At 35.0% G+C, this 27,884-nt stretch overlaps 1 protein-coding gene across 2 annotated transcripts in view; it reads right to left on the bottom strand.

Moving 5' to 3' along the window:
• Positions 1 to 16,434: 16,434 nt before the first annotated feature.
• The window catches only part of LOC149065527 (uncharacterized), a 148,179-nt gene continuing 136,729 nt past the window's right edge, over positions 16,435 to 27,884 (bottom strand). Inside the window, exons 14-15 of one of the 2 annotated variants that reach the window (XM_089253422.1) lie at positions 20,384 to 20,433; positions 16,435 to 17,065 (exon numbers count right to left, since the gene is read on the bottom strand). In XM_089253422.1, coding sequence (XP_089109548.1) covers positions 16,960 to 17,065; positions 20,384 to 20,433 — 156 coding nt within the window. In that variant the 3' untranslated portion in view covers positions 16,435 to 16,959. The remainder of the gene's footprint in view (positions 17,066 to 20,383; positions 20,434 to 27,884) is intronic. The other variant, XM_089253421.1, reaches the window with a different exon arrangement.

Below are 27,884 nucleotides of genomic sequence, written 5' to 3'. Positions count from 1 at the left end.
ACCTGGGTAATTGAAATCCCCTAGCATGAGAACCCTCTTATGTTTACACATGTAGGAAATTTCATCACGCAATTTGGCGATGTAGTTTGGATCCCTATTCGGTGGATTGTAACAACCCCCAACAATTAAATGTTTGTCCCATTAAATAATATACAGGGTGATTATAAAAAAACTATCCCGACATATGGGCCCCTAACTATCATACCATTCACAGAAACTGAATGAAATTTTGGCATAAGGTATTTTGATGTATGCGCTCAAGAATGATATGGAAAACAACAGTGTCACTCTAACAGTTACAGTTACAGTGAGAAAATTTCGAAAATATCAAATGACAACACCAAGTTTATTGTATTGCAATTGTAACGTATTGTAATCGTTACTTCCCGGTTCTTTAATATTTTTCCCCCAGTAACCATTGAGTGGATGACAACAATGAAATAGACAAAGGTTTTGATTGAACTATAAACATTTATTCAATTATATGTTAAACTATTAATGCTACGTTTTATCAACAATTATCACAGTTAGGCTTTTCTCTCAATGTTACAATAAAACAATAAAAGGGATCGATCTCACCGCCATGTCCAGGTTTTCACGTGTTAGTTCTCATCGTCCGATAGACACTCCCAGGTGTCTACCTCACAGCCAAATACTCCCCGGTACCAGCTTCAGTCGGGTTTGATGTCTTCAAACACTTGTTGAGACCAGAGCTCAGCCGCTGCACATGGAACTGGAGGCGAAAGTTCACGGGTAGCCGGTCTGGCCACTAACCAATCCACTGGATCATGACGACGTTGAAACCTCACGTGAAGTCAAGCGATGAGACGGGTTAAGTGCCAAGGCACACTTCTACAATTATAACTTCATTGTATTTATGAGACGATCTAGTTCACACCATAACAGGGCGTGATGCCTTAGTGATTAAGTAGCCGAATCGGTCGTAAGTAAGGTAGTAAGCAATGAAGCACATCTCTAATTGGCTTTTATATAGTAGCATTCCCATAATGCCTCACGGAAGAACCAATCACAACATTGAAGGTACGGCATTAGCTTGTATCTAATTTACATAATTTCATGAGAGAAAAGGAAATATTGTAAACATTATAATATTGAATCTGGCAACCAAACATAACAAATTGGAGATCTGGTCAGGATCCACAACTTTTAGGCATATTGCACATTGTATAAACTCATGACATAATAAACAGTGAGATGGTCCTAGGAACCACCGACGGCGTGGAGGTAAAATATATTGTACATTTATATAACACTTTTGAATTATATAACACATATGAACATTTATATTATATTGCACAATTAAAGTAGAGTTTGACGATGACGACTCGACGTGGCCCTCACCGACGAATCATGGGAACCCCCCCCCCCCAGAGGGAAAGAGAAGGTAACTAGACGAGCTATTGGGATCTCTGACATGAATGTAAAGCGGAATTAATATGGGATGTTGGCAGCCCGACCTCTGGCCCCGTTCTCGCCCGACGGCTAGGAGACCCCACCCCCCGACCGTCAGACTAAGCGAACTAACTGACCCGAACCGGAATGTCAGCGGAAGCCTCGGGTGGTTTCCGGTAACCAACGAACCCTGGGGCCTACACAAGATTAATTGAACAATAGGATTGTAAGAGATCCCAGGTCGTCATGTTACAGAATGTGATCTCCATTGTGAAAAACCCTAAATAGCGTTCGAACGGCAACTGTAGCATGAAAATCACCGGCGGTAGATAGGCTAAAAGTGAGGAAAACCAATAAGGACAGAGAAGCAGCATAAAATAAAGCATTTTATTGTGTTTCACAAATTTTCCACATGACCTTGTGGAGGACTAATTAGGCTGGGATCTCAGCCGAAGAAACGGTGTGACGAATGAAACGAACATTAATGCTCTGGTGCACAGCAAAGTCCTTTTTACTTTTTCCTTGCCTAGCTCCGGGGATTTTCGTGCTACAGTTGCCATTCCAACGCTATTTAGTGTTTTTCAGTATGGAGATCGCATTCCAATACAAAAAACTTGGTGTTGCCATTTGATATTTTCGAAATTTTCTCACTGTAACCGTAACTGTTAGAGTGACACTGTTGTTTTCCATATCATTCTTGAGCGCATACCTCAAAATACCTTATGTCAAAATTTCATTCAGTTTCTGTGAATGGTATGATAGTTAGGGGCCCATATGTCGGGATAGTTTTTTTATAATCACCCGGTATATTGGAAAATAATAGTATCATTTTTGTTTATTACAAATGTTCAAACAATTAGCGGCATCTAAGATGGAAAAAAAATTGATGAAAGGAAATTTTGTGCTGTGGAACCATGGTGCAATGGAATTTTAATTCCCTATAATGCCCCACCTACATATCTATGGGAAATCTTCTGTGGTGGCAGGCGTAAAGTCACTTTGATTGTCTTGGCTGTCCCAAGACAACTGAGAAAAATTGCACCTCATATGGAAGGAACCTAATTTTTCCCTTCAAAACTTTTTCCTTGGAATAAAGTTAGGGTATTTATATATGAAGATTTTCAATAGAATTTAACACTGCATTTGTCTTCATTTGCATTTATTCTACTTAATGCTCTACAATTTTCAAATTGAAATTTTACGCCCCCCCCCCCATATTTTGCTTCATTACAAATTACAAAGTTTGATTCACAAACTTTCTTATTTTGCTACTGGGGCATCTAACTCATGTTTTAAAATTATGCATATCTACTTTACTATAGGTAAATACAATGTTTATAACAGAGGCAATCGTAATAAAGGGTGCTGAATACAGGATTTTGTTTTAACCCAATATTTTTGGTGTACTTAATTTCCTGATTTTTTTAATGCAGATTTTAGAGTAATTTCATCTTGTTCTGATCATTTTCGTCACACCACGGCCATTTTCTGCACGAGGGCTAATTAGACCAGGACAGGGTCGTAGCCAGAAATTTCGTTCGGGGGGGGGGCACTTTCATTTCGGGGGGGGGGGACCAAAGTGACAGAACAATGGATTTGGCCATCTTTTTCCCTTTTTTCGGTCATTTTCTCACATTTCGGGGGGGTGGGACCAGACCCCCAAGTCCCCCCCCCGGCTACGCCCTTGGACCAGGACCTACAATTTATTGCCTATTCCGAATGGTAGGCTTGTTTTTATACTCATCAAGAGGTTGGTGCGCTAACCCAGTAGTGTATTTACAGAGGGGCTAAGTGGGCTATAGCTCAGGGCGGCAAATTTTTGAGTATAGAAAGAGAGGAGAGAAATTTTTTTTTAAATTCACATTTCATGAACGTGTGGAAGTGCCATGTGTCATTTCTATCATAAATAATTTATAATTAATATACCATATTGCTTATTTTTATTTGTTTCTGTTTTTTCCACACAGAATGCTGTTGAAGAAAAAAATATATGATTATCTAACCTTCGTATTTACATTGTTATTCACAGCCTCTGCAAATGGTATTGTCACAAGTAGAGTTGGGAGGGTGAGTAAGTGTCCAGCAAAGTAAAGCTTTCATTTTAGATTACTAAAGGTGTTGGAAAAAAAAGAGTTCAGCCCACATCCCTTAAAGAAAAGTGGGGATGGTATCTTCTTTGGAGGGCTATCTTTTAGAGCAGGCATCTTCAACCTACAAATCGTAGGCTAGGCTATAATCGAATCTAGGCTATAAATCGAATGGATGAATTCGATTACAATACAATTTTTTAAAACTTGTTTGGGAACCGAAATGAAATGAAGTTGGTCCGTTTGCAGTTCCTAATTGGAACATAAAGAAATCATGGTACAGAATGGTAAGCGGGGTCATGCAATTCTGTTTGCTGGCCTTATAAGGACAGCTCTCTTCATGTGACGTTTTCCTGAAATGGGAGGGGGTGGCAAAAACATAAATACGGCCCCTCGATTGGGGAACTCCCTGCGGTAGCAATTTTTTCTGCGTTCATGTCACCATTTCTGTTGTACTCAATTTCATCTTGTCTTTAGCTTTATACAATTTTTGAGAATTATGAAACATATTAAAAAAGTCTTTTTTTTTTCATCATTTTTCTAATGTTGTTCTCTGCAGAATCTATCCACCACATAAAAAGAGACTCAGATGTACAGGGTGTTTGTGATTAAACTGACAGTACTCAGAGTCATCTGTAGCTCGATCTAACAACCAGAATAACACCAAAATTAATAGAGAGATTAATGACAACATGGGAAGAAATATTCTGCAAAAAAATATTGTAGTTCTGAACCTCGCTGATAGGGTAAGATGTGACGCTGCTACAAAGCCAAAAATTTGCATAAATCACAGATACGAATTCAAAATGTAAAGTCATGCCTATGTAGGAAATAACAACACAAGTAATTGGGGCCAGAAAAGACAGGTAAAATTTCGAAAGACATTTCAAAGACCAGCCCAGCTCAATATGCATCTTACATTCTCACAGTGCATGTTACTATAGTCTGTTTGTTTGTGGTTGAGTTTGCAGTGAAGGGAAAGCTACGAGGAAGCCGCATCACTCATTTCTACGGCAATAAAAGCCTCTTAACCAATGTATTGATGTAAGGTACCTCTGTAAGGTATGTCCAATTCTTGCCAAGATCATTGCATAAAAATTGTTCTTTGCGCAAGCCTGCCATTTCAATATTTTCCGGGGGGCAAAGAATGTATACTCGTAGAAGTATGATTCCAGCTCGAAAAATGCCCAAGCATTCAAAAGTTACCCTGTTCCAGTTTCAAGAGTGAAAATACAGTGTGCCACAAAATAAAAATCTAAATTTTTATACGGTCTCCCTACGCTGTAACTTCCAATTAGAAAGCTGTTGCCCTGTCTCTCCTGATACCAAAGAAAAGTCCATGTTTCTAAGTGCTGTATTCACAGAGATATTCAAATTCAAAAAACTGAGGAAATTTGGGAAATAACAGCTCTAACTGCAGAAAAACCATTTTACCCTGATTTAGTGCTGTTCTTTCCCAAATTTTCACTTTTTTTTAAAATTTGAATATGTCTTAGAATATTAGAATTAGAATATTCACTTATAAACATGGATATTTTTTTTTGTTGGCATCAGGATAGAGAGGGCACCAACTTTCTAATTGGAAGTTAGAGGGCAAGCACACCGTTTAAAAATTTAATTTTTTTTAATTTTGTTACTTTGTGTTTTCACTCTCAAAACTGGTACAGGGTCACTTTTGAATGCCTGTTGAGCATTTTTTAAATTGGAATCATACCCCTATGATGGACAGTTGATGAGATATAGGCCGTGCTAGCACTTACAGAACACCCTGTATATATTTCACCTTGTGTGTTTATCCATTTATATTATATTTTTAAAATTTTTGAAAAAGCCAGCTCTCCCAAATGACAGGCCTGCCTTTAGGTGTAATGTAATGCATGTTAAGATTGAATAATAATTTTAGTAATCAGTATGATGATGAGAAAAAAAATAACTATTACTGATACTTTTAAAAATTAAGGTGTTATTTTTGAAATCTAAAACGATTTTTGTCCCCTGGGAAATAAGTGAACCAGAAATTAAAGTACATTGAAAAGCAATGAAAAATATATTTAAAGAAATGATTATCTTATATTTATAGCAGGGACCTACTTTTCATCTACCTCAAATTGATGTGCAGTAAGTAGCACTAAAAAAAGCATAGAATATTTTTCAACATCATCTCTCTTCCCACCACTGAATTGTGCATAGTTGTCCCAAATGGTAAATACAATCCATGTCTGCTCTATTGGTTCTGGGGGCTATTCAGTCAAAGCCGTCTGTTTGCACTTCATTACAGTAATTCTCTAACAGCACTAAACAGAAGAGTTTCTAGTTGATGTTTGAAATCAGAGGATTTCATAGTGTACTGCAAAAAATAACTACAGCTACCATCATAAGGGAAAAAATTAGAACCAAAACTAAAAAGACCCTGATGGGGCCTCTGGCACATTCCCTTGATGGTACTCAGTGTGCCAATCTGCTCAGTTCCACTATACTTTTTTTCATAGTTTACAGTTTGAGAGATGCCTTCAGTGATAGGAAAGAGAAAAAAATCATCCAATAAACAACCACACATAAAACACACTCATTTCTCTTAGAATCTTTGAACCCTGAAATTCACCCCTCTGCATGCAGCAACTGCTGGCATGTATTAGCTAATGAACAGCAATATCATTTGGAACAGCCAGCTGTGCTGTGCATTATCAGAAGCAGGGGGCGTTGGAAATCAAGGACATAGCGGGGGAGGGGGACTTGGGGGTCTGGCCCCCAAAATGTGAGAAAATGACCGAAAAAAGGGAAAAAGATGGTCAAATCTATTGTTCTATCACTTTGGTCCCACCTGAACGAAATTTCTGCCTATGCCCCTGTTGGAAATGATTTAGACCCCTTTGTGCTTGGCTTGGGTTTTGTGTAGGAGAGTAGGATATATATGATTATATAATAATAGAATTAATTAATTCTATCAATTCTGGGGTGCTCTATTCCGTGCCATGAAATGCAATAGGTACATTCACACTCACGGCACCTTGGCTTTGATGCCACTGACCAAAAGTATGTATCATTCCACCAAAGTTCAATATATGAATACTTTTAACACATGTAGCCATAACATGTAAGTACAAACTTTGAAATGTCTCCTATTATATATGACAAAACACCAAAAATGTTTGAACCATTTTTGATACATGTTTAAATTAAAATAATATTTTATTTGTGAAAACACACATTTTGGTGAATAAACACATAGTGATATTTTAAGTTATAGCCTAGCATTCCAATATATATCGTTTGACAGCAAAATCTCCCACATGCGATTTTGTAACATGTTACAGAACATATAATTTAAGGCTAAAGGCTGATTGTGTGTCCACTGGAAGCTATAAAGAGTGAAAACAAGTTGCGTGTACGTGCAAGACTAATTACTATAGCTGTCAACAAATAATCAAAATTTAAAAAGTTATGACAAAATATAGATCAACACGTCACTGTGATTTTGGCAATGTAATGTTTGAGGATATAGAGCCAAATGTGGATGCTGTTGCTATGGATTATTTATGATGGTAACCAATATTTTTTTCTTATTTATTGGTTTTAAATTGAGTCTGTTAGTTTTAAAAAAATGTGATTTTCTGTATTTTTTCCAAAATAATGAGTAGCACTAAAAACTTCTGTATGTATGCTTCTCAACAACCTCCAATTGTGGAACTGTATTCTGAGAATACATTCTCTACCCTTCCCCCTTCACTGCACACTTGACCACGAAGAGACTGCAGTGATAGTTCTATCTTCACCAGTGCAATGCAACAGCCGGTCTTTGTGGCTTTAGAAGTTAGAAGAAACAGGCTCACTGGCAGTTCTGCCTGGCAGAGGGCAGAAACCAATATCAGAACAGAATATTATAGATGTTGTGAGTGTGATCGTCGATGGCAAACAATGGATCGTTGCTGATACAATAGGACCCTGACTATCCAGGCCTCTGTGAACTGAGTTTTGGGTTATTCAAGGGACTTTTTACAAATTGATTTTTAAAATAGGCAACGTAAATGCCTTTCGTCATGACAAACCGATTAATGGAATGCTGCAGCATGTCACAAGAGCTTCACAGGTGAGACTTAGTCCAGTGTTCCTCCAAATGGGTGATATCGCCCCTTGGTGAAGACAAGGACAATGGAATAGACTAGGAGAGGAAGGTGGTAAAATCTACAAATATACAATATGGAATATTATGGGTTGGCACAACCTGGGAATGATAGGAATTTATATCTTCTGGGAAACAGGTCGATGAAGAAATGTGTTGATACCAGTCCACCAGACAAACATCTAAAACATATTCCTCATGAGCACTATGATGCGCCTTGAAACATTTGAGCATGCTCGATAATAAACGACATTGGAAAGCAATTTTTCAAAGGGGGCATTGTATGTAAACTAATCTTTGAAATATTATAAATAGTAAAAAAGGAATTAAAAGAAACATTTAGGTTATTACACGCGTTCCAGCTTTCACAATGTTCCATGTAACTTTACACTGTATTCATTAGATTTTTTTTATTGCATTGAAAAATGTAATTTCTCCCACTTATTTCATTTAAACTCAAATTTTTTAAGGTCTAGATTATCCGAGGTAGGTTCGGTCTACATTAGCTCAGATGTTCTACTGTGTGTGTACTTAGTTTAGTTACTAGATTCCAAAACTTGTGTGAAAATGGAGATGCATACGCGCCCAAAAACAGCCCTTGGCAACCTCACTTACGTATGCTCACAACAGGTGGCACCACTAAATCAATAATGAATGACAATTACTTCTCAACCAAAGCAGAACTGCTTTTAATACATTTATATAGTTTTTTTTTTTTTTTTGGTGGCGCTTTTTAACTGAGGGTATTTATATAAAATGAGCACATTGAGTGCTGTTCCATCCATTTATTTTTGAATAGAAGTAACCCCAGGGCCATCTTAAAGCATGGGCCCTCCTAGGCATAGCCTAAGGGCGTCAGTGCGAAGGAGGACTTCATGATAATGAGATCTATAATAGTGCTATGATTTTGAAAAGTATGTAAATTGGTAGGTTCTAGTACTTCCAGACAGATAGAAATTTTCTTCTCCTAGATTTGCATGGAGTATGCAGGACTCTGGCTAGAATACCATCTGTCCAAGGCAGGACAGAAGAGTTCTGTTTTCGCAAAATTTAGACAGAGATTGGTCAATATGTATGTAAAAAAATCAAATGAACACACGGTTGAGCAAAATTACTTTTCCTTGAAAGAAATAGTGTAAAAAAATTCTGGTACCCTGAAAATGAGGATAAAAAGTAAAAATTTTCAAAACATATGGCCCGTAATATTGCGCCAGATGTTGTATGGAAGAAATGCAAAACACTATTCCTTCGTTGCCATTGTTATGCTGATTTGAGAAAACAAAAGTAATCCTATGAACCTTTTGTGTGATTGAATAAAAACATGTTTTTCCTCTGCTTGTGTTTGTCTGAGGATGTAGGCTATGATAGAATAATTTCACAGAGAAAGGGTTTGAAACTGACTAGCGCGTTATCAAATTAGAAATAGTATCAAGTTCAATATGCAAAGGTGTGTGTAAAATTATTGAAAATATTGGGAGCGCTTAAAAATATTGGGGGGGGGGGAACCTCACAAACCCCCAATATTTCTATAGGTATTATGGAGATGGTGGCAATAGATGGTGGTTGAGTGCGCTCGTCTCATGAACAGAATATAAGGTTATGCCTATGATAATTAACTTAGTGATTATATAATTCATTATCATTTTATTTGGCATTGTAGTTTTTGTACATTAACCCAATAGCTCTTTTTGACAAGATATTATGCTTGAAAATTAACTTCTCATTTTATATTTTTTATCGGATGTATGTTTCATTCCGTGTCACTGATTCATGTATATTACTCCACAGGCGTAAACTTGTATCTGGCCCATGGGGCCCAAGCCGCCCCCCGACAACATTAACCATCATCTTTGTATACATGGTGATTCAAAACTTAATGTAAAAACTTTTAGGGAAGGTAGAAAAAACAAAAACAAAACATAGGAATGTATGACCTGAAACCCCAACCTGATCAGTTGGATGATAAACAAAGATGCAGAAATGTCAAGCCAATAATGGGTGGAAGAACTCTTCATTTAGTTGCACGAGGACAGTAAGCGCACACATTAAGTTTCATAAGAAGTGCTCAAAATTCTTACCATCCACAGTTATGCACGCTTCACAACGGTGATGCAATGATTGTCAAACCCTCCCAAAAATACCCAGCATTTTGCAGATGTTTGCAACTGCGACAGAGATTCTTGCAATGAGGTTGGTGTCAGAGTGAATGGGAGTCTTGTAGACCATGGCTTTCAGGGTCTCCCAGAAAAAAAAATCCAGGCTAGATAAATCGGGTGATCATGGGACGGGTCCATCATGCTCAATCCATTGAGGCACAAACGTAATGTTCAAGTAATCAAGTATAACATGGAAAAAATAAGCTGGAGCCCCGTCATGCTGGAACCACATTGCATGCAGAACAGACACAGGAACAATGTTGAAGTAATTCCGGCAGCACCTCCTCCAGAAAAATGTGATATTTTTGGCCATCCAGTCCAGATGGTAAGAGGTATGGCCTGATTAAGTAATCACCAATAATACCTGCCCATACATTCACTCAGAATCATTGTTGAGCAGGATGTGAGTGTATACTTCGTGGGTTGTTGTGTCTCCACACATGAATATTATGCTCATTCATTATAGATCCCTTCACGACAGAAAATGGCTTCATTCATGAACAGAATGAAGATTGGAAATGCCAGGTTCTTCTTGTCCAAGTACCAGCACACAAATTTTACACATCGAGGATAATCCTCAGACTGCAGTGACCGGACCCGTTGCAAATGATATGGATGTAAATGCTCCCTGTGTAATGTGTGCCACACACTGGATTGATATGCTGCAATATCACGAGCAATGGTTCATGTGTTTGTACCAGGAGCTTCTTCTACTTAACGTAATGTCTCCTCTTCCAAGGCAGATGTGCGTGTCATTTGTGGCTGCTCTGTATCATGCTTGCTGCTGCAGAATGTCCCGTATTCCCACAGGCTACGGTGCGAATTCTGAAACATTTAGTGATGAGGTACATGTCAGTTGGGGTACCGTTCGGCATACAACCTTGCCACAGCCCTTCCGTTGCCATCAACTGCACCATACGCAAGGTGCATGCCCACCATTTCAGCATTTGTAAATTGTTGCATGCTCTCTGTACACAATCAGAACTTTAAATGACTAGTGCAACATTCCAACTACAGCAACCTCAAGTATGCATAACTATGGATGGTAAGAACTTCGAGCACTTGTTGTGAAATCTCCCCTATAAAAGTTTGTACGTTGAATTTGAATCACCCTGTATGTGTGGGCGATTAGTTGCAGTGGCTTCTGCAAAGGAGAAGATAAAAAATAGTTCATTTATATTATCAGTATCATTCTGTGTGAACTAATAAAGCCTATTTAAAATTTTAATCCAGTCAACAAAAATATTTTAAAAGTATTTCATTATTTCAAAGGATGATATAAGATGTGAAGGTTTGTGATACACATAAAAAAAACAACAATCTTTAAGACATATTGCCTCTTGAATAAATACAGACATTGATTGATGTTGTTAAAGACCAGAACTTCTTTTGGCGCTTTATGGGTGCATTTCTGACCACAGCATCTGATTTGCAGATTTTTACAGCAGATTATACATAAGTTTTCTTTATTTGGCAACCAGGAATTCAAATTTTGTAACCAATGCAAATGTGATCCCTGATCAGAGTTACATTAGTTACATTTATACTCTCTGAAAACAGCACCTATTGTGTTAGGAACACCAACCTGTTTGGAATTTGTGAATTTTCATCATGAAAATATTAAAGCAGCCAACCCCTCTGATGAATTTGAGCCTGTTAAAAAATAATCCAATCATCTTGAAATTTTGCATGCAAATGATTAAATTATCAAGGCCAATGAATTAGCTTTAGAGAAAACAGTCAGTTTTGCTAGAAATACATTGATCCTAGAGGCACACTTCCAATTTGAAAAAGTGTACCCTAATAATGTGTGGACCTCAGATAAGTCATTCATATTACAAGGGGTTGTGTAATTATTAACCCATCGAATGTCACAAATACGAGCAATTTTTGTAAACAAAATGCATTTCAGTTTTCTCTGAGCAGAAATTAGCCAAAGAAGAAAGATACGATTACATCAATGTGCAGTAATGAGGGAAAAGAGATGTCTAGTTAGATTTTTTTTCCGTATGGATTGCAAACTGGTTTTCATGATGCTATTTGTGTGTAAAGATAAATATATAACACAGATTTTTTTAAGATAACACAACAATAATAGACAAGGTATAGATACAGCACACGGAGACTGGGGGATGTCTATGAGTAAATGTTTGGTGAATTTATAGTTTTCTGCCTAGCTTGAAAGTGGCATGAAACATGTTTTTTGTACGTATGCATAAATCAAAGACAAGAATAATATCTTCTCAGCAAGGACCTGATGTTAGTATTTACCTTCGAAAGCTGGATATTTATGTACCATTTATGAGATTTTTTTTATTGAAAAGTGTAGATTTATTTTGATCAATTAGTTTTGATAAGAGCTTTCAAATTCTTGCACTATGCATAGCAGTATAGATCAGAAACAGACCCCTTTCACAGATACAAATAGTTTTCTCTAGCTTCTTACACGGAAAAACTTCCCATAATGATCATTCCCTGTTTTCTTTTTTTTGGACCCATAAAATAGAGCTTTAATGCATAGTATTTCACTACATAATGGATTAAAAGTTCTCAGTGCCAAGGAGGGGGGGGGGGGTATTTTAGCGAGAGATCTCTCATTGTATAACGTAGGCCTTTATTGATTTGTCATAGATGGAAAGCAGCACCAAATCGTTTTTTTATTAGAAAAAAAGGAAAAGACCATTTCTTTTCATTAAGTGCGAAGCCCATCAAAGTTTGAGGCCATGTGCTGCTGCAGCTTTAACCCATCTAAGCGGGAGGGGAGAAGCTCTGAACGTCGGACAAAATATGAAATAATATGGCAAATTCAGACATCGACATGATTTGATTTTTTTTGCAGTTCCACTTAACTTATAGTCAACTGAGTTGAACTGAATGAGAGTAGATAAGTTAAGGAACCATAACATCACGTCAAAAATGAACAAGTTATTGTCATCGAAATTATCACCATTAAAAATAATGTGAATTATATTTAATTTCATATAGCACTTCATATGATTTCTGAGAACAGAAAATGTGCATAGGAAAAGTGTATTGCCATATGTTCATGTCTTTTCTCTACATATTTATTTTGAAGTACATCCCCTCAGACAAAGACAAGCAAGAAAAAAGATGATTGTGAGTGAAAAAAGAGAACGTATTTTGCTTTGTTAAACACACACATGTGGCACAAAAATAGCAGTGAAGGAATGGGGTTTTCATTTCTTTCATTCAACTCCTGACGTAATATTAAATCAGAAACACAGGACAGGTTAAAATTTAAAAAAAAATTAACTTTTTATACGAACACCCTGTTCTCAAACCCAATTAGAAAGTTGTTACCCTGCCTCTAATAGGGCCAAAATAATTTGTTTCTTAATGCAATATTCACTGAGATATTAAAATTAGAAAAACATAGAAAAGTTGAGAAAAAACAAGATAAATGGGGTGAAACGCGTTTCACCTGCATTTTTTATGCTCTTTCTTGTTTGTCTACCTTTCTTCATTTTTTGAATTCAAATATCTCAGCAAATATTGCACTTAGAAACGTGGAATTTTTTTTTTGGCCTTAGGAGAGACAGGATAACAACTTTCTAATTGAGTTTTTGAGTACGGGGTGTCTTTATAAAAAGTTAATTTTTAATAATTATACAACTTGCAATATGAATGACTTATCTGAGGTCCACACATTATTTGGATACTTCTAGTTGGAAGTATGCCTCTGGCGATCAACGGTTCACCAGTAATTTGCAGTGCATGCTATGCATACTATATATATATATATATGTATACACACACTTTTTTGGAGTTTTCTTAATTTGATAACAGTTTGTGCTAGTCTGCAACAATAATTGTTAAATTTGGGTTTCAATATGCAACTCGTTATCCAGAACATGGTTACTATTAAAAAATTTTGTTCTAAAATTAAAATAACCACCCGTACTCTAAACACAACTCTCACAAAAAAGCTGATTTCCACAGTATTATGACTAATTATTGCACAGCGTATAAAATATGTGAATAGATGTTTTAGAAATATCTTCTAACCCCATCAAATTTATCTACCTAATAACATTTTTAACTCAGGGCATATAAGTTACACACATGAAAAAAATTGCTTGGTAGATTCAAATGTCATAAAAATAAATAATGAGTGAAAACAAATAATTGGAAAAATACTACCGGTTTCTTTTTATTATTTTAAAATACACGATTTGGTGCATCAGCATTAAAATTTGGTACAGATCATTTGCAGACATTATGAGAAATTTGAAACATGTACAATCATCTTTTAAAACTGATTTAATTCTTCAAAACAAACCATTCTGCCCTCATAATGTGATGATTCCAAAACAAAGATTTCACATCAAATAGGAAATTAGCATAAATCTCCTTAACTAGAAATATTGCAACTTCACACGCAAGTTAACAAACCCACTTCCTTCAGAATAAATAGCTTTCTCTTATACTGATATCATTGTGCATGCAAGAGAAAAAATTTATAGCTCATCACCCACTCTTTTCTTAGTCACTTCTATAATAAAAAAATTTCTTTTCATCAAATAACTTCATATTAAATTCATGAATCTGTGATTTTAAGAGAACAGATAAGTTGGAGAGTTATTTGTGTGAATAATAAGCATCTACTGTGAAACTGCAAGTACACACAGTAAATAAATAAATATATATTTGTATGTATACATAGATGGGTATATCGTTAACAACAGATACATGCTACAGAAATAGGGAGATATAAAAAGAGTAAAAAAATACCCGTCTTCATTTTTTTCTTCTTAAGGTGGGGGCACACTTCCACATATACACTAATCATTGTTCTTCCAAATTTACAAAACAAAAACATTAAAAAAACCTGACAACTTTACAAACATTTCTACAAAATCATATAAATGTACAAAGGTATGCCGCAATACAAAAACATTGCAAAGGTAATTTTGCTCAAATTTCCCTGAGAATTATCAGTATCATTTTTCATAGTAGCAAATATTACAAATAATACACAAGCTATTATTATACATACATTCAAACAGTAAAGATTAATCTAAATCTAACAAATATTTTCATCACCTTTCTATAGACTGGAACATTGGAAAGGAACAACAAAACATGACTTTTTTTTAAAATTCTTCAGGAAATGGCAAAAAGTTATGTGAAGGAAGCATATAAACCCAAAATATGAAGCATATAAAATTTAATCTTTCAATGAATTTTTACCATAAATATGTGAGACATTTTAAGATGATATAATTTATTTTACCAGAATGAAAGGACCTATGCAGTAAAGACAAACCAGTCACATTCAAAAAAAAAAAAATATATATATATATATAAGCTTTGTTCACAAATATTTATCTCCTCAACCTCTTGCATGGTTTCAACATATCAAGTCAGCAGCAGTATGGAAGTGCATATTGGTACTCTGCCATTTGCCTGATAACGATATCAAACACAACTTTACAAACAGAAGGGGAAAATTTTTTTTGATCATTCCCCAAATTAATTTTTTTGCTTTATTGTTTTAGTTTATGGGCTGTACATGAAAATATCAGAGTGAGTTACACTACTGTGTATCTTGTATCAACCCAGCTTTAATATCAACAAAACTGGTCTTGATATTGAACCAAAACAAGATGAAAACTCATTTTATCTGTGTACCACTTACTTCTTTTCTTGTTTCCTCAGTGTAAACCAAGATTCTATTTTTTGTGACTTTCTAGGGGAAGGGTAAATTCTACCATGGTAAAAAAAAGAAAATTAAACAATTAAGGGGTTAATAATATGAATATGCATCTGGAAACTACAGTTTATATGGACGAACTTTCATTGAAAATGTCTAATTAAAAATGCAGAGACTCGTAAATCAATTCAGAAATAAATAAGAATGTTGCACTGTGCAAAAAAAGTTATACAAGAATCTATGAAATAAATCACATGCATATAGAGGTTATCAAAGAGTTTAAAGATATGTGGTATGAGTTAAATTTAGTTAAGTTTTTAAAAGTTTTTAATTTTGTTAAATTAAAGATTTATTTTTGAATTGTTCTAAAAAAAATCAAGATATGCCAAAAAATCATCATTCAGTGTTAAAAACAAGAAAATATAGAATGCCAGTTATCAATATTTTGCCTCCTTTGATATATTGATGTCATTGATTTATGATGCTTAGGTAAATGTTTCTGCCAGATCAATTATCACAAATGGAAGCAGCTGAATCATTGATGATTTGCTGTCAACTATTAAGTATTATGCCATATTCAATGAAATTCATCATGAATCAAGCTGACATGTATTAAATGCTTTTTACTCATCAGTGCTGAAGAAATAGCAGCTCAATTAACATTAAAAATTTCTGATCCCTCGGATATAATCAAAAAACATAAAATATATCATTCAGCTTCATATGTAATTGTTACTGAATAAATGGTTTCAAGCTTCTTTTTTTGCAGCAATGTTGAACTTTCACATCCAATTCTATTCAATTATGTAGATACGGTCTTTTTAATTATTCAAATGTGTTCTTTCAACTCTGAAAGAGTTGAATGGCTAGTGTACCAACATTCGGAAGTACAAAACTTGAATTAGAATCCTGTCATAAATTGATTTCTGCTTTTCAGAATCAGCTATCAGGTCTTATAGCTGTGGGTCTTTTTTTTTTTTTATTGCACTTGAAGTGCAGAAAAGTTACTATTGTGAAGCAAAATAAATTATCTCAAGCATAAATTTATTTAAAAAAAAAACTACCAAAACTGGATGAAAAAGAAAACTTTTATATTGCATAAACTTTGTTTTTTCTGGTTTGCTTTTCTTTAAATATCATAAATACTTATACAACAACACAATATGAATAACGACAACATTTTAGCATGTGATCATAATCAATATGACATTCATATACTACACAGGAACTCCAACCTCTTCACTAGAAGATTACAAACAATCCAGAAAGATGAAAAGATAATACATTTTCATCTGATTTCTATAAAGTAATATTACAAATTTTATGAAATTTACACACACACAATGACATATAAAACTTTTTTAATGGCACTTAATATTATAATCTAGGAAACTACCTCAAGAATATACTGACAATTAATTATGCAAACATTTTCATTATTATAAAAACATGGCATAAAAATTGTAAGAATGTCTGGCACTGATTTTTTTGTCATACATGAAATAATGGTTAACTGGCAGTAACTTCCTCATCTTCTGAGCTACTTTGAATCCTTCCTGCCATGACTTCATACCTCTGGGGCATAATTATATCCTCTTCATCGGAAAACTCATACCTAAAGAGAAAAGGAAAAGTTTCAAATGAAATTGAAAGAGTGAACATATTTGTTAAAATTAAAATATGGTTAAGTATCAGGATGCTGGTTTTTCCTTTATACACTGGCAAGCAAATACTTTTTTTCTGGGGGGTGGGGGGGGGGGGTATGAAGCTTTTTTCCCTAAAAGAGATGAGTAAAAATCAAAGTATTTTGACATTCTTTTTCTTAGTTATTTTTTCAAGAAATATTATTACAGTTTCACAGTGAAAAAAATTCATCCCTTCCTACTTACGATTTCAAGAACTTCAACTTTCAATGTTAAAAATTCTGTTTCAACTGAGGTTAATAAAGCCTGTCCAAGCTGACGAAATAGGTGGCGTGTTCCTTCCATCATTAACGAAAATATCCTGGCAAGTTCTGATGAAGTATCCCTTGAGAAAATTTAGTTCGGAATTATGTGTTGCTTTTTTTGAAAACAGATGGTTTCTCAAAATCAAAATTAAGTGAAAGTTGCCAACAGTATTGGGCAATAGCTGAACTATTTGTCTGTTCCTTCTCAACATGCTTTTGATGTTCGAAAACTCGAATATTAAGATTTTCCCTAGTCTGGCCCTTTTTCACAATTCTTGCGTGGGATGAAGTAGATACCAGATTCTTTGGAGGGTGAGATAGGATCTTTGAGTTGGGAAAAGGTGAGTTTATTTGTTGGCTGGAATATTGTATGAAAGTCAAATTTCTTCAGATGAGATCATGAAACTTGAAGAATCGAATGGAACAACAGTATTAGAAAACTTTTTTGAGTCAGCTGGGAGCAAGTTTGTGGTGTGTGTCAGGGTCATTTTTTTGAGGATCTTGTGGATGAGAAAAGGTGAAAAACTACGATCAGAAGCAATGCCACGAAGGATATTGAGTTCATTCTGGAGGGAGGCTGAAAGGATTTTGCATGAGGTGGCATGGAGATACACATCTTCATGCAAATGGCTTACAATACACAGATGTATGAAATTAAGTGTCTGTCTCTTTAATGAGCATATCAACAAAAGGCAGCATATTATTGTTTCTATTTGATAGGTGAATTCAATATGGGGGTCAATGGTATTCATAAAATTGAATAACTCAGTGACATTAACATCAGTCTCATCAACTAAGGAAAACATGTCATCAACTACCTGATCCAAAGTTTAAAGTGGCGGGTTTCCAAAAGTTTTGTTTCGAAAAAATCCATATATATATGTCACAGAGGATAGGCGAGAGTGGGTTGCCCATGGCAAGACCTTCTGTTTGGTAGTAAAACTTTCAAAAAACTGAGAAATAATTGTGTGATACACAAAGTTGGGTGAGTTGACATATTTCATCGATTTCAAACGAGGAGAAGTGGAATACTTGCAGACGTTGTTTTAGGAAGAGAATCACTCTTCTGATAGGAATGTTAGTAAACATGGATTTGATATTAAAAGAAATCATTGTAGCATTGTCTGGTTGAGAGTTGCGGATGATGGGAAAAGAATTCTGAGGAATTCTTTACTGTAAAATGATGCTTTTCGCAAAGAGAGGACAGAAGTTTGACGGGGAATTTAGCAAGTTGATGGGTGGGTGATCCAATGCAAGAAATCATAGGTCTCACTGAAAATGCATGTTGAAAAGGAACAGACAAATAGTTCGGCTATTGCCCAACACTGTTGGCAACTTTCACATAATTTTGATTTTGAGAAAGCGACTGTTTTCAAAAAAATGCAACACATAATTCCGAACTGAATTTTCTCGAGGGATACTTCATCAGAACTTGCCAGGATATCCTCGTTAATGATGGAAGGAACACGCCACCTATTTCGTCAGCTTGGACAGGCTTTATTAACCTCAGTCAAGTCGGAATTTTCAACTCATTGTAAAAGATGGCACCCCAATTGACATCCAAAACCACTTGGCCTCAGCAAATACATAGGCAAACTCTCTATGACCAAACATAAACATCACCCCTTCAATGACTCACTTGTGTGATTTCTGACCACAAGGTCCTGATGACAGCTCTCCATTGTGTGAGCGCCCGAGTGGTGCCGTGGTAAGATGCTCGTCTTCCACTGTGAAAGTTACCATCACATTTGATGGGTTCGAATCCGGGCTTACAATGTTAGAAGCAAGTTCTTTACCTACCGAGCCTGAGGAGACCACTGATAGATGGAGCCTTCATTTCTCACCCAATTCCTCTGGTTGGAAATAGCTCTCCATTATAGAGCCGAAATCCATTGAACAGTTGACCAATTAAAATTTTATTTGTCTTAAAAGCGTGTCAATTTTTTTTTGTGTGTAAATTAAAACCAGGCAAAGTTCTCATTTTTGTGATAATACAAGCATTTTACCCTGATTAAGAGAGTTTTGGTTATCTGAAAGAGGTACTTGTTATAAAATCATTTCAAAAATTGCCCGTATTTCTTGATTCTATATTTTGTTGTGGTGCAGTAAAATGACTTGTAAAATATCTTACAGTGCCACAAACTGGTTCACATAATGTCTATGCCAGTGTTCCAAAAAGTGAGCAATATTGTTCTTTAGGGGGAGATTAAGAGGTAAGGGAGGGAAGAAACTATAGATGCAACATGGGATCTTATGGGTTTGCTTACTGAAAGGGAAGGGGTGACAGGATTGTTTTTTCAGAGGATGATGATAAGATAGATAAGTTTGTAAAACTGACTTAGACAAGACATCTGACACCTGTTGTTTGCAAACACCATGTTGCTCCCCATTGCCTTCTCGATGCATAAGATGCATGGGTACCTCAAGTGCATAAGGGCTTGGTGATAATAAGATTTGGTACTATGATTTTCAAGAGTAAGCATGTAAAATGGATGTCAATTGACAATTTTTAATCTTTGATGTTCAGTAAAATATCATGAACAAATGGAATCTGAGGGAAATTTGTTTTACTGACCCATTGGCTTCTGGGAACATTGTGTTTTTAGAGTGATTTTGAGTACTTGTGCTGAAAGACGGTATAATAGCAGGCACTTATTTTCTGATGCAGCTATTTTATAAGTTCAGAAATACATAAAATATATATTCATGATGTTTATTCCATAGGTATCTGTCTGTTGCTGCGAAATGATACTTGCAGTTGAAGTCACATTTTTTGTGAACCAAGTCAAGATTATATCACACAAGTCAGTAAATTGCCAATGTGTGAATTTTTTTTTTTGTTAGCAATGTCCATTCAGAAAATAAAAGTCAAATGAACAAAACTGTTACAAGCTCTGAAAGTTTTTAAATAGTAAGCATTGTGGCAGGTATGTCAAGAAATATAATAATTTGAAAAATGACTAAAAAAAACTAAGATTTACTTACCACGGTTTGTCGGGATTATGTTTTTTGGAAATTCCAGATTTCTTTTTTGGCTGGAAAAAGAAAACAAAAAACTGATGTTTATAATGAACACTTGAAATAATCTTTTTATGAAAAGAAAAAATAAAATGAATCGCTTACATGGAATGCAAAAAAAAATTATTTAAAAAAATGATAAGTTTACATTAACTTACAGTATGAATGAAAATAAAAATTGTTTGCTGGTGAAATGAAAATTGACCTGGGTGATTATGCCTTCTTAGAATTAAATTGAGGCTTAATTTTCACACGTGGCTATTCACAACTCTTTTTTTTATATACCAGAATTTTTCTGGTGATGCAGTGTTTCTGGCTTGGGAAAAATATACAGCCTGTTGTTTTACAGAAGTTGAATTTTTAACTCCTTCAATGTTTATTATCTTGTTTTTCTTAAAATGCATTTTTTTCCTTCCCCATGGCAAGATTCACTAAAAGTGGGATCTACAATTACTAAGGAAACAAGGAAAAAGAGATTATTTTAATTGGACTATACACAGTGAAACCTTGCTACAATGATAAATCCCTCTCAGTGATATTTTTCGAATCGCCTATAGTGTAATGCAGGGCTGGACAAATCCAGGCACAAGGTTGCCGTGGCGACTATAAAATTGGTATTGGTGCCTAAAACTTTCTTTGTGTAGTTACTAAATTGTGTGTGCAGGCTGAGAGCAGCACAAAATGTTTTGAATTTAACCCTTTAAGCAACATTAACGAGATATATAACCGTATTAAAAGCCTGTTATTATAGCATTGACGAGTCTAGGTACTTTGTAAAGTTGATTTCTCAGTGGAGCCCTTTTCCCTATAACACTTAGTTTGTACTTTCTGAGTGTATGCCTGGCTCTAGCATATTTGAGTTATTGAGCTGCACTTGTTTAGTGTTCATGCTGCCATCTATCTTCCATTTCCTGAAGTAAAAATGGAAATGCTTGAATTTTCATGTTATGGCATCTTCAGCTGTAAATAGAGAGGCAAAATCACCTTCAGCTGCAAATGAAGCGGAGGTGGGTGAACCCAGGGTGATGTCTCAGAAAAGCTACTTAGGGGTGATTCAAGTATTACGTCAGCAGATTTTTAGCCATTTTTGACGCCCTACCCCTTGTTAGCAAAAGTCAGCAAAACTCTGACACCCCTGTCAACAAACTTTCGTCAGCACTGCCCCTACCTTCTAACGCATATTGCGATCAGAGATGTACTTGCGGGGGAGGGCATAGGAGTTCATGGCCCCCCCCGACAATCAAAAAATTTATTTTTTAATGCAAAAAAAAAAAAAATACAAAAAATGAAAATATCGGAAGAAAATGCATTTATATGTTATTATAAATTTCTGTTAATTTCAATGCTATTTCAAGGCTATTTTTCAAACTTTCTCTTTAAGAAATTCATTGTGACCTGCACACCTGAACGAGCCATATACGTTCAACCCATGGTCTGCATATTATATGTGGACCTTGGGTGTATGTGATATGGCCAGGCAACCAAACCTAATTTTGTGAAAATGAACTAAGCGGCACATTTACAAACAGCTTGAGTGACCAGTGGAACAATAAAATTTCTGAAAAATCATTAAATTTCTAATAATTATTGAAAATAAAATGTTTATTATTGTAATTAACATAATTCCCATATTAATTAATCTATAAATATTTCTGGGTCATTCCATTTCAAATCACCCGGCAAAATGCCAAAATGACACCCATAGTCTCAGATTTCAATTATACTTTTTTTATTTGTTGCTTTTACCATCCTTATTAACTGTGTGAAATATTATTTGCATATCTCTAAAACTTTTTGCAAAAAAAAATGTTGAAATTTATGAAAAAATGCTTGCATTTGAAATTTACATGCAAAAAAATTATGTAAACTTTGTGTTTGTGGAATTTTTCGTTAGAAAAAATTGTATTTTTTCTAACGAAAAATTCCACAAACACAAAGTCTAAAAATACAATTTTTTCTAATGTATTTTTAGATCAGAGGCACAGCAGTTACCAAAACAACTTTTATTTTAAATTTCTCCTAAATATATGAAGTAAAATACTAGAGAAAAAAAATGATGGTTTTTTGACCGTTAACATGTTTATTCTGGCTCGCAACACAAAATTCATCGAAATAAGACTGGATCGTTCGATTTCAAATCATTCAACTAGATACTGAAATGTGCAACCCATCATCCCAGATTCCAATTATTATTCTTTGTTTATTACTTCTACCATCCTTGTTGACCATGCAAAATTTCATGTACATATCTCTAAAACTTTTTGAGAAAAAAATTGTTTTCTAACCTCACAAATGACGTCTCTAAGGCTAACCATTCAAGCAATATTATTTGTGAAAATATTTCATAACTTTGCAGATTTTCAATACATTCAAATGAAATTTCAACTAAAATGCTCACAAAAAAATGTAGATTATGACTAGGAAAGAAAATTTAAACCTTTGCATTAAAAAATTAGATTGCAAAAAAATCGTTGAAATTTAATTTTTGATTCTTTTTATGATAAAAACACAATGGCTCATCTTTGCTTTTTCATTTACAAAAGCTCTCCTGCTTTTTGCACAACATATTCAGTGACATTGAACTCTTCACAGATTTTTTTCCTTATTCCATGAAGCAGGGGCCAGAGTTAAAATTTGAAACTTTTCCCTTGTTGTGATGGTTAAATTGAGTCTTTTTTCGAATTAACTCTATCAAAATAATATCATTTGCTTTCTGTTTAATATCTTCATTAAGTGTGCTTTAAGATTCATTTTCTGGTAATTCTTTTTCAAAAACTTTACAAACCTCTGATTTTAAAGTGTTATAGGCAGATTCAACTTTTCTTTTGGCATAGTTTGACCTGCACTGTGGAGATACCCTATGAAGTTTAACTGATGACTCTTCTATGTTCCGTAGAGATGAATTTATTTCTTCAAGTGTTTCTTGTTTAGAAATTGACATTTCCAAGTTACTTATTTCTACATCAATATCACTGTTTATCTCTTCACAGCATTCAGTTTCTTCACCTAATTTATTGATGTGTTCATTCCCTTTGTCCCTACAAGCATGGCATATTTTTTGCCCTAAATTGATTTTGTAAAATCATCTATTTCATTTATTTTCTGTGAAAAATACAAGTTTAATATCTTTAAACCTTTCGTTATTTTTTCTCATGACATTTAAAAGGATTAAAGCATGCTTTTGGGTATATTTCATACTTCTTTGAGAAAAAAGTTCTATGATGTGAACACACAGTAGATAAATGTTCAGAACTTCTCCACTCCTCAAGATCAAAAGATTGTTGTCCGATGGATCCAATGATGTAATGGGTAACAGATTTTTCACTTTTGCATAACACTTTTTATGACAGTCAGACCCAGTTTCTTTTCCAACACTATAAATTTCAAGTGTCTTTTCTGACATTTTGCTTTGAATTCCAAAATGATATTAAATATTTAGCTCATCTCATGAAATTATGTTATAAGAAATTTGCTAACCCTGAAGTAGGTTACTTTATGGAGCACATTCTCTGTCAAGATCTGCAAGATCATAATTGAGACTTGCATCATTTGATGGGGGAAGGCAGTTTAGTTATAACATTTTTGTTTTGGTTTTCTCAATGAAGCAGCAGCAGTGACTTTATCATCACCTGCTGGGATGATAGTCTTGTAATTAAATAAGACACCAGCTGCCCTCCGAAAGACAAAGGCCAGTGTGCCATAGTTTATATCTTCACAGAATAAATTATTTTTTACAATTATCATCACAACAAGAAACATCACATCTAATATATCACCACCAGGCATTATATGCATTAGGTTTTAATTCTACTCTCTTCCATCTGCCTCAGCTACAACAATCAGGTTGTATCTGATAATTATTTCATTCTTTGTGATTTCATGCCTCATATTCTGGCTTTTTATCAGCAATTTTAAATTATTTCTTGGGAAAAACCTATAGGCCTACATTAAATAATATAATGTAGAATTTTTGCCACACAAGCATAACTATTTCATATTTATCATATATATTAAATATATGTTTATTAAAATATATGCTGTAAAAATCAAATTAAAAACAATTTAAAACTGTTTTGGTAAAATGACTTCATAATTTGAGAAATATACAAATTTTGCATGGTCAACAAGCATGGTAGAAGTAATAAACAAAAAATAATAATTGGAATCTGGGATGATGGGTTGCACATTTCAGTGTCTAGTTGAATGATTTGAAATCGAACGATCCAGTCTTATTTCGATGAATTTAGTGTTGCGAGCCAGAATAAACGTATTAACGGTCAAAAAACCATTATTTTTTTTCTCCAGTATTTTACTTCATATATTTAGGGGAAATTTAAAATAAAAGTTGCTTTGGTAACTGCTGTGCCTCTGATCTACAAATACAAATACAATGCCACAACAGGCAAATTGCCCAACGAGGTAGCTGACTTAAGAACATCATGGATCCCCGAGCCCCTACCTACTACTGCTACACCACACATGCACCCCCCCACGCGGAACCCCCCAACGAATCGGTATATGCGGGAATATGCATGTACGTGTAGTGCAACCTGACGTAAAGTTTGTTTCTGTGTAATGCTTGTTATGTGTATTGCTGTCATCTGCCCCCAGTTTTACTAACTATGAGTGAAGTGTTATGGTTGAATGATTTACCGTTGTAGGACTGTTGCTCTCTGCGGCGAGACTTTTTAACGGGGAGATCGGCTCGCATTTGCGCCTTGAAGTTGGGAACCACAGAAAACCAACTTCAGCCGACCACCACTGTGGGGTTCGAACCCGGATCCTTGCATCACGAGTCCGGCAATATAACCACTCGACCACCACAGCGGTCTAAAAATACAATAACGAAAAATTCCACAACCACAAAGTTTACATAATTTTTTTGCATGTAAATTTCAAATGCAAGCATATGAATTATTTTTTATTTATATTCTGTATGTTTTTGTGAACACTTTAGTGAAAATTTCACTTGAATATATTGAAAATTGAAAAAGTTATGATTTATTTTCTCAAACAATGCCAATTAAAAATTGAGCCTCGGAAAAGTCATCTGCCCCAAAGCAGAATGTTTAGCACTGTTCTGCGACGAGCCCTCGGCTGACTGGAAATGTTCTGCGGTAAAAATCCCCATACATGTAATAGTGTTTTTTGCACTTTTTCTTAAAATTCTTCCGAATTGTTCTGCAGTAGCGCTAATTGTTCTGCGACGTACGTCGCAGATTTTGGCACATTCTGCTTTGGGGGGTCATCTGCATCATTTTTTCATAAATTTCAAAATTTTTTTCTCAAAAAGTTTTATGTATATGCAAATAATATTTCACACGGTTAATAAGGATGGTAAAAGCAACAAATAAAAAAAAATCATTGAAATCTGAGACTATGGGTGTCATGGCTGGGTGATTTGACATGGAATGACCCTTCTTACATTTTAATAAAAACCAACTTTTGCAATTAGGTTATTTTACAACTTAACTCAAGGAAATATTTTGTATTTGAGAATTGTTACTAACCTAACCCTATAATAAAGATGTTTTCCTTAAATACTTTCACTGCTTTTAATTAGGACTATATTTTTCAAAAACTATAAAAACTAGGCAAATACAATGTGTTTAATGAAGCATGATTAATGCAGATTAATTAGCAATGATTTGCAATATACATGGTGATTATAACTAAAGTTCTGATTTCGAAACACTGTAAAATAAAAATCACCAGTCAGAATGACTTGAAAATTATGCAGGAATGTTCCTGAGGCAATGGAATTTTGTATGGCGAAGGGGAAAAAATACTTTAAAATGTAAAATAGATGATGCTGTACTCATTCAGCACATGGGAAATTTGCTCGCAGAGTGGATATGATGGCCAGTCAAGGCAAAATCATAATGTAATTACCACATGTAGGAAGCTATCGAGCAGCTACTGAAAATGAAAAGATGTATCGTGACTTTGAGCTCAAGTAACGAGCAACTGTTCGAGAACATTAATTTGAACCGTAACACAGAGGAGAATTGATTGAGAAATGGCAGAGTAAAGTAGTCATATTTAGGCTACGCATGTTAATGTTCTAAGTTCGAATAAAGTTTGTTTTTTTCGTTAGAAAAAGCCTGGAATACTTTGATTTGAAGCCGCTGTAATTTTCTTGGAAGCCAACACATGGCGCAATTTTATAATTCATGGAAACATCACAAAAATTAAGTCATTTAAACAAAATACTACAAATTACACAAGAAATGTCCACAGTGTTCTGGCTGCGAGGTGGAAGAACAGAAATGCTTGTTCAACAACAGATCAGAGTAGGCCTACATGCCATGGTAATGATGTGGATGTGTCAATTCACCAGTTTGCAATTCCACTACTGCACATAACATTTTGGGATATCCTCAAAATCAAAAGTTGCAAGGGTTATAGTAGCGTTCACCTGTCAGGGGAACATGGCAGCCAAGTGTCGTGTCATCTTGTTATTGTCAAAATGGTTCTTCAGCAGCTGCTTCACTAGTGTTACAATGTGCATCTTGATAAAAGTTGTGCTATCTACCAGGGCTGGACAAATCGAAAAAAAAAGTTCTAGAAGTCCTAGTAGTGTTTTTTTACTTTTCCGGGATTTTATAACCCAAATTCTCATGTTGAAAGACACATTATTACGAAATCAAAAACAATTGTTTCATACTTACACTTCATTTTAGCAATGGTGCATATAAAATTTTATATAGGCGCTAAAACCAATTTTCTAGTCGTCCTAGCATCTGGGACTCGTCCAGCCCTGCTATTGACACACTGATGCTGTTGAAACGCCAAAATTACGTGGTTGTGCAAAACAGATTATACCACTGCTGCTGGGTAGTGCAATATCTCCCAATTGTACATTTTAAAACATTTTTTTTCTTTCACCAAAGAAAATTCCATTGTTTTATGCAATGGACCTGTACAAATTTTCAAGCTATTCTGACCAGCAGTTCTGATTCGTGTTTTGGAATCAGAACTTTAACCTTGTATATAGCTGATTATTTTTTCATAAATCACTCACTACTGTACATCCTAACCAAATAGTGACCCAGTCCATGTTTCAAGGAATTTCTAACTGAAAATTATTTGAACAGGGATCACCGGCTACTTCACAAACTGGCCAATCTTGGGCTTTTACTACTGTTCAGTAAAATCTTGATTAACTGGGAGTAATGCTGAAAATATGTAAAAATAATAATAATAAATTCAATAATAAACCTGGTGGTGAAATACAGTATGAGTTGTGCTGCTTCCTATGGAAAGAAAATGAAAATGTCTGTGAGGTAATGTAACTACTAGTACACTGGTCCTTGTCCTATAGGGGGCAGCTGGTGTCTTTTTGGATTATAAGACCCACCTGCCCTTAGCATGACGGTGAAGTCACTACTGTTGCTGCTTCTTTGTGAAGGAAAAAAACTGTGTACAATTTTGGTACTGTATACAATTTTTAGCAACTGAGATACTT

The sequence above is a fragment of the Pholcus phalangioides genome, unplaced genomic scaffold (assembly GCF_987345545.1).
Source record: "Pholcus phalangioides strain wild (caught in Gottingen) unplaced genomic scaffold, Ppha-v1.0 ptg000039l_1, whole genome shotgun sequence".
In the NCBI taxonomy this organism is placed as follows: domain Eukaryota; kingdom Metazoa; phylum Arthropoda; class Arachnida; order Araneae; family Pholcidae; genus Pholcus; species Pholcus phalangioides.
This window is presented reverse-complemented; position numbering and strand designations above follow the sequence as displayed.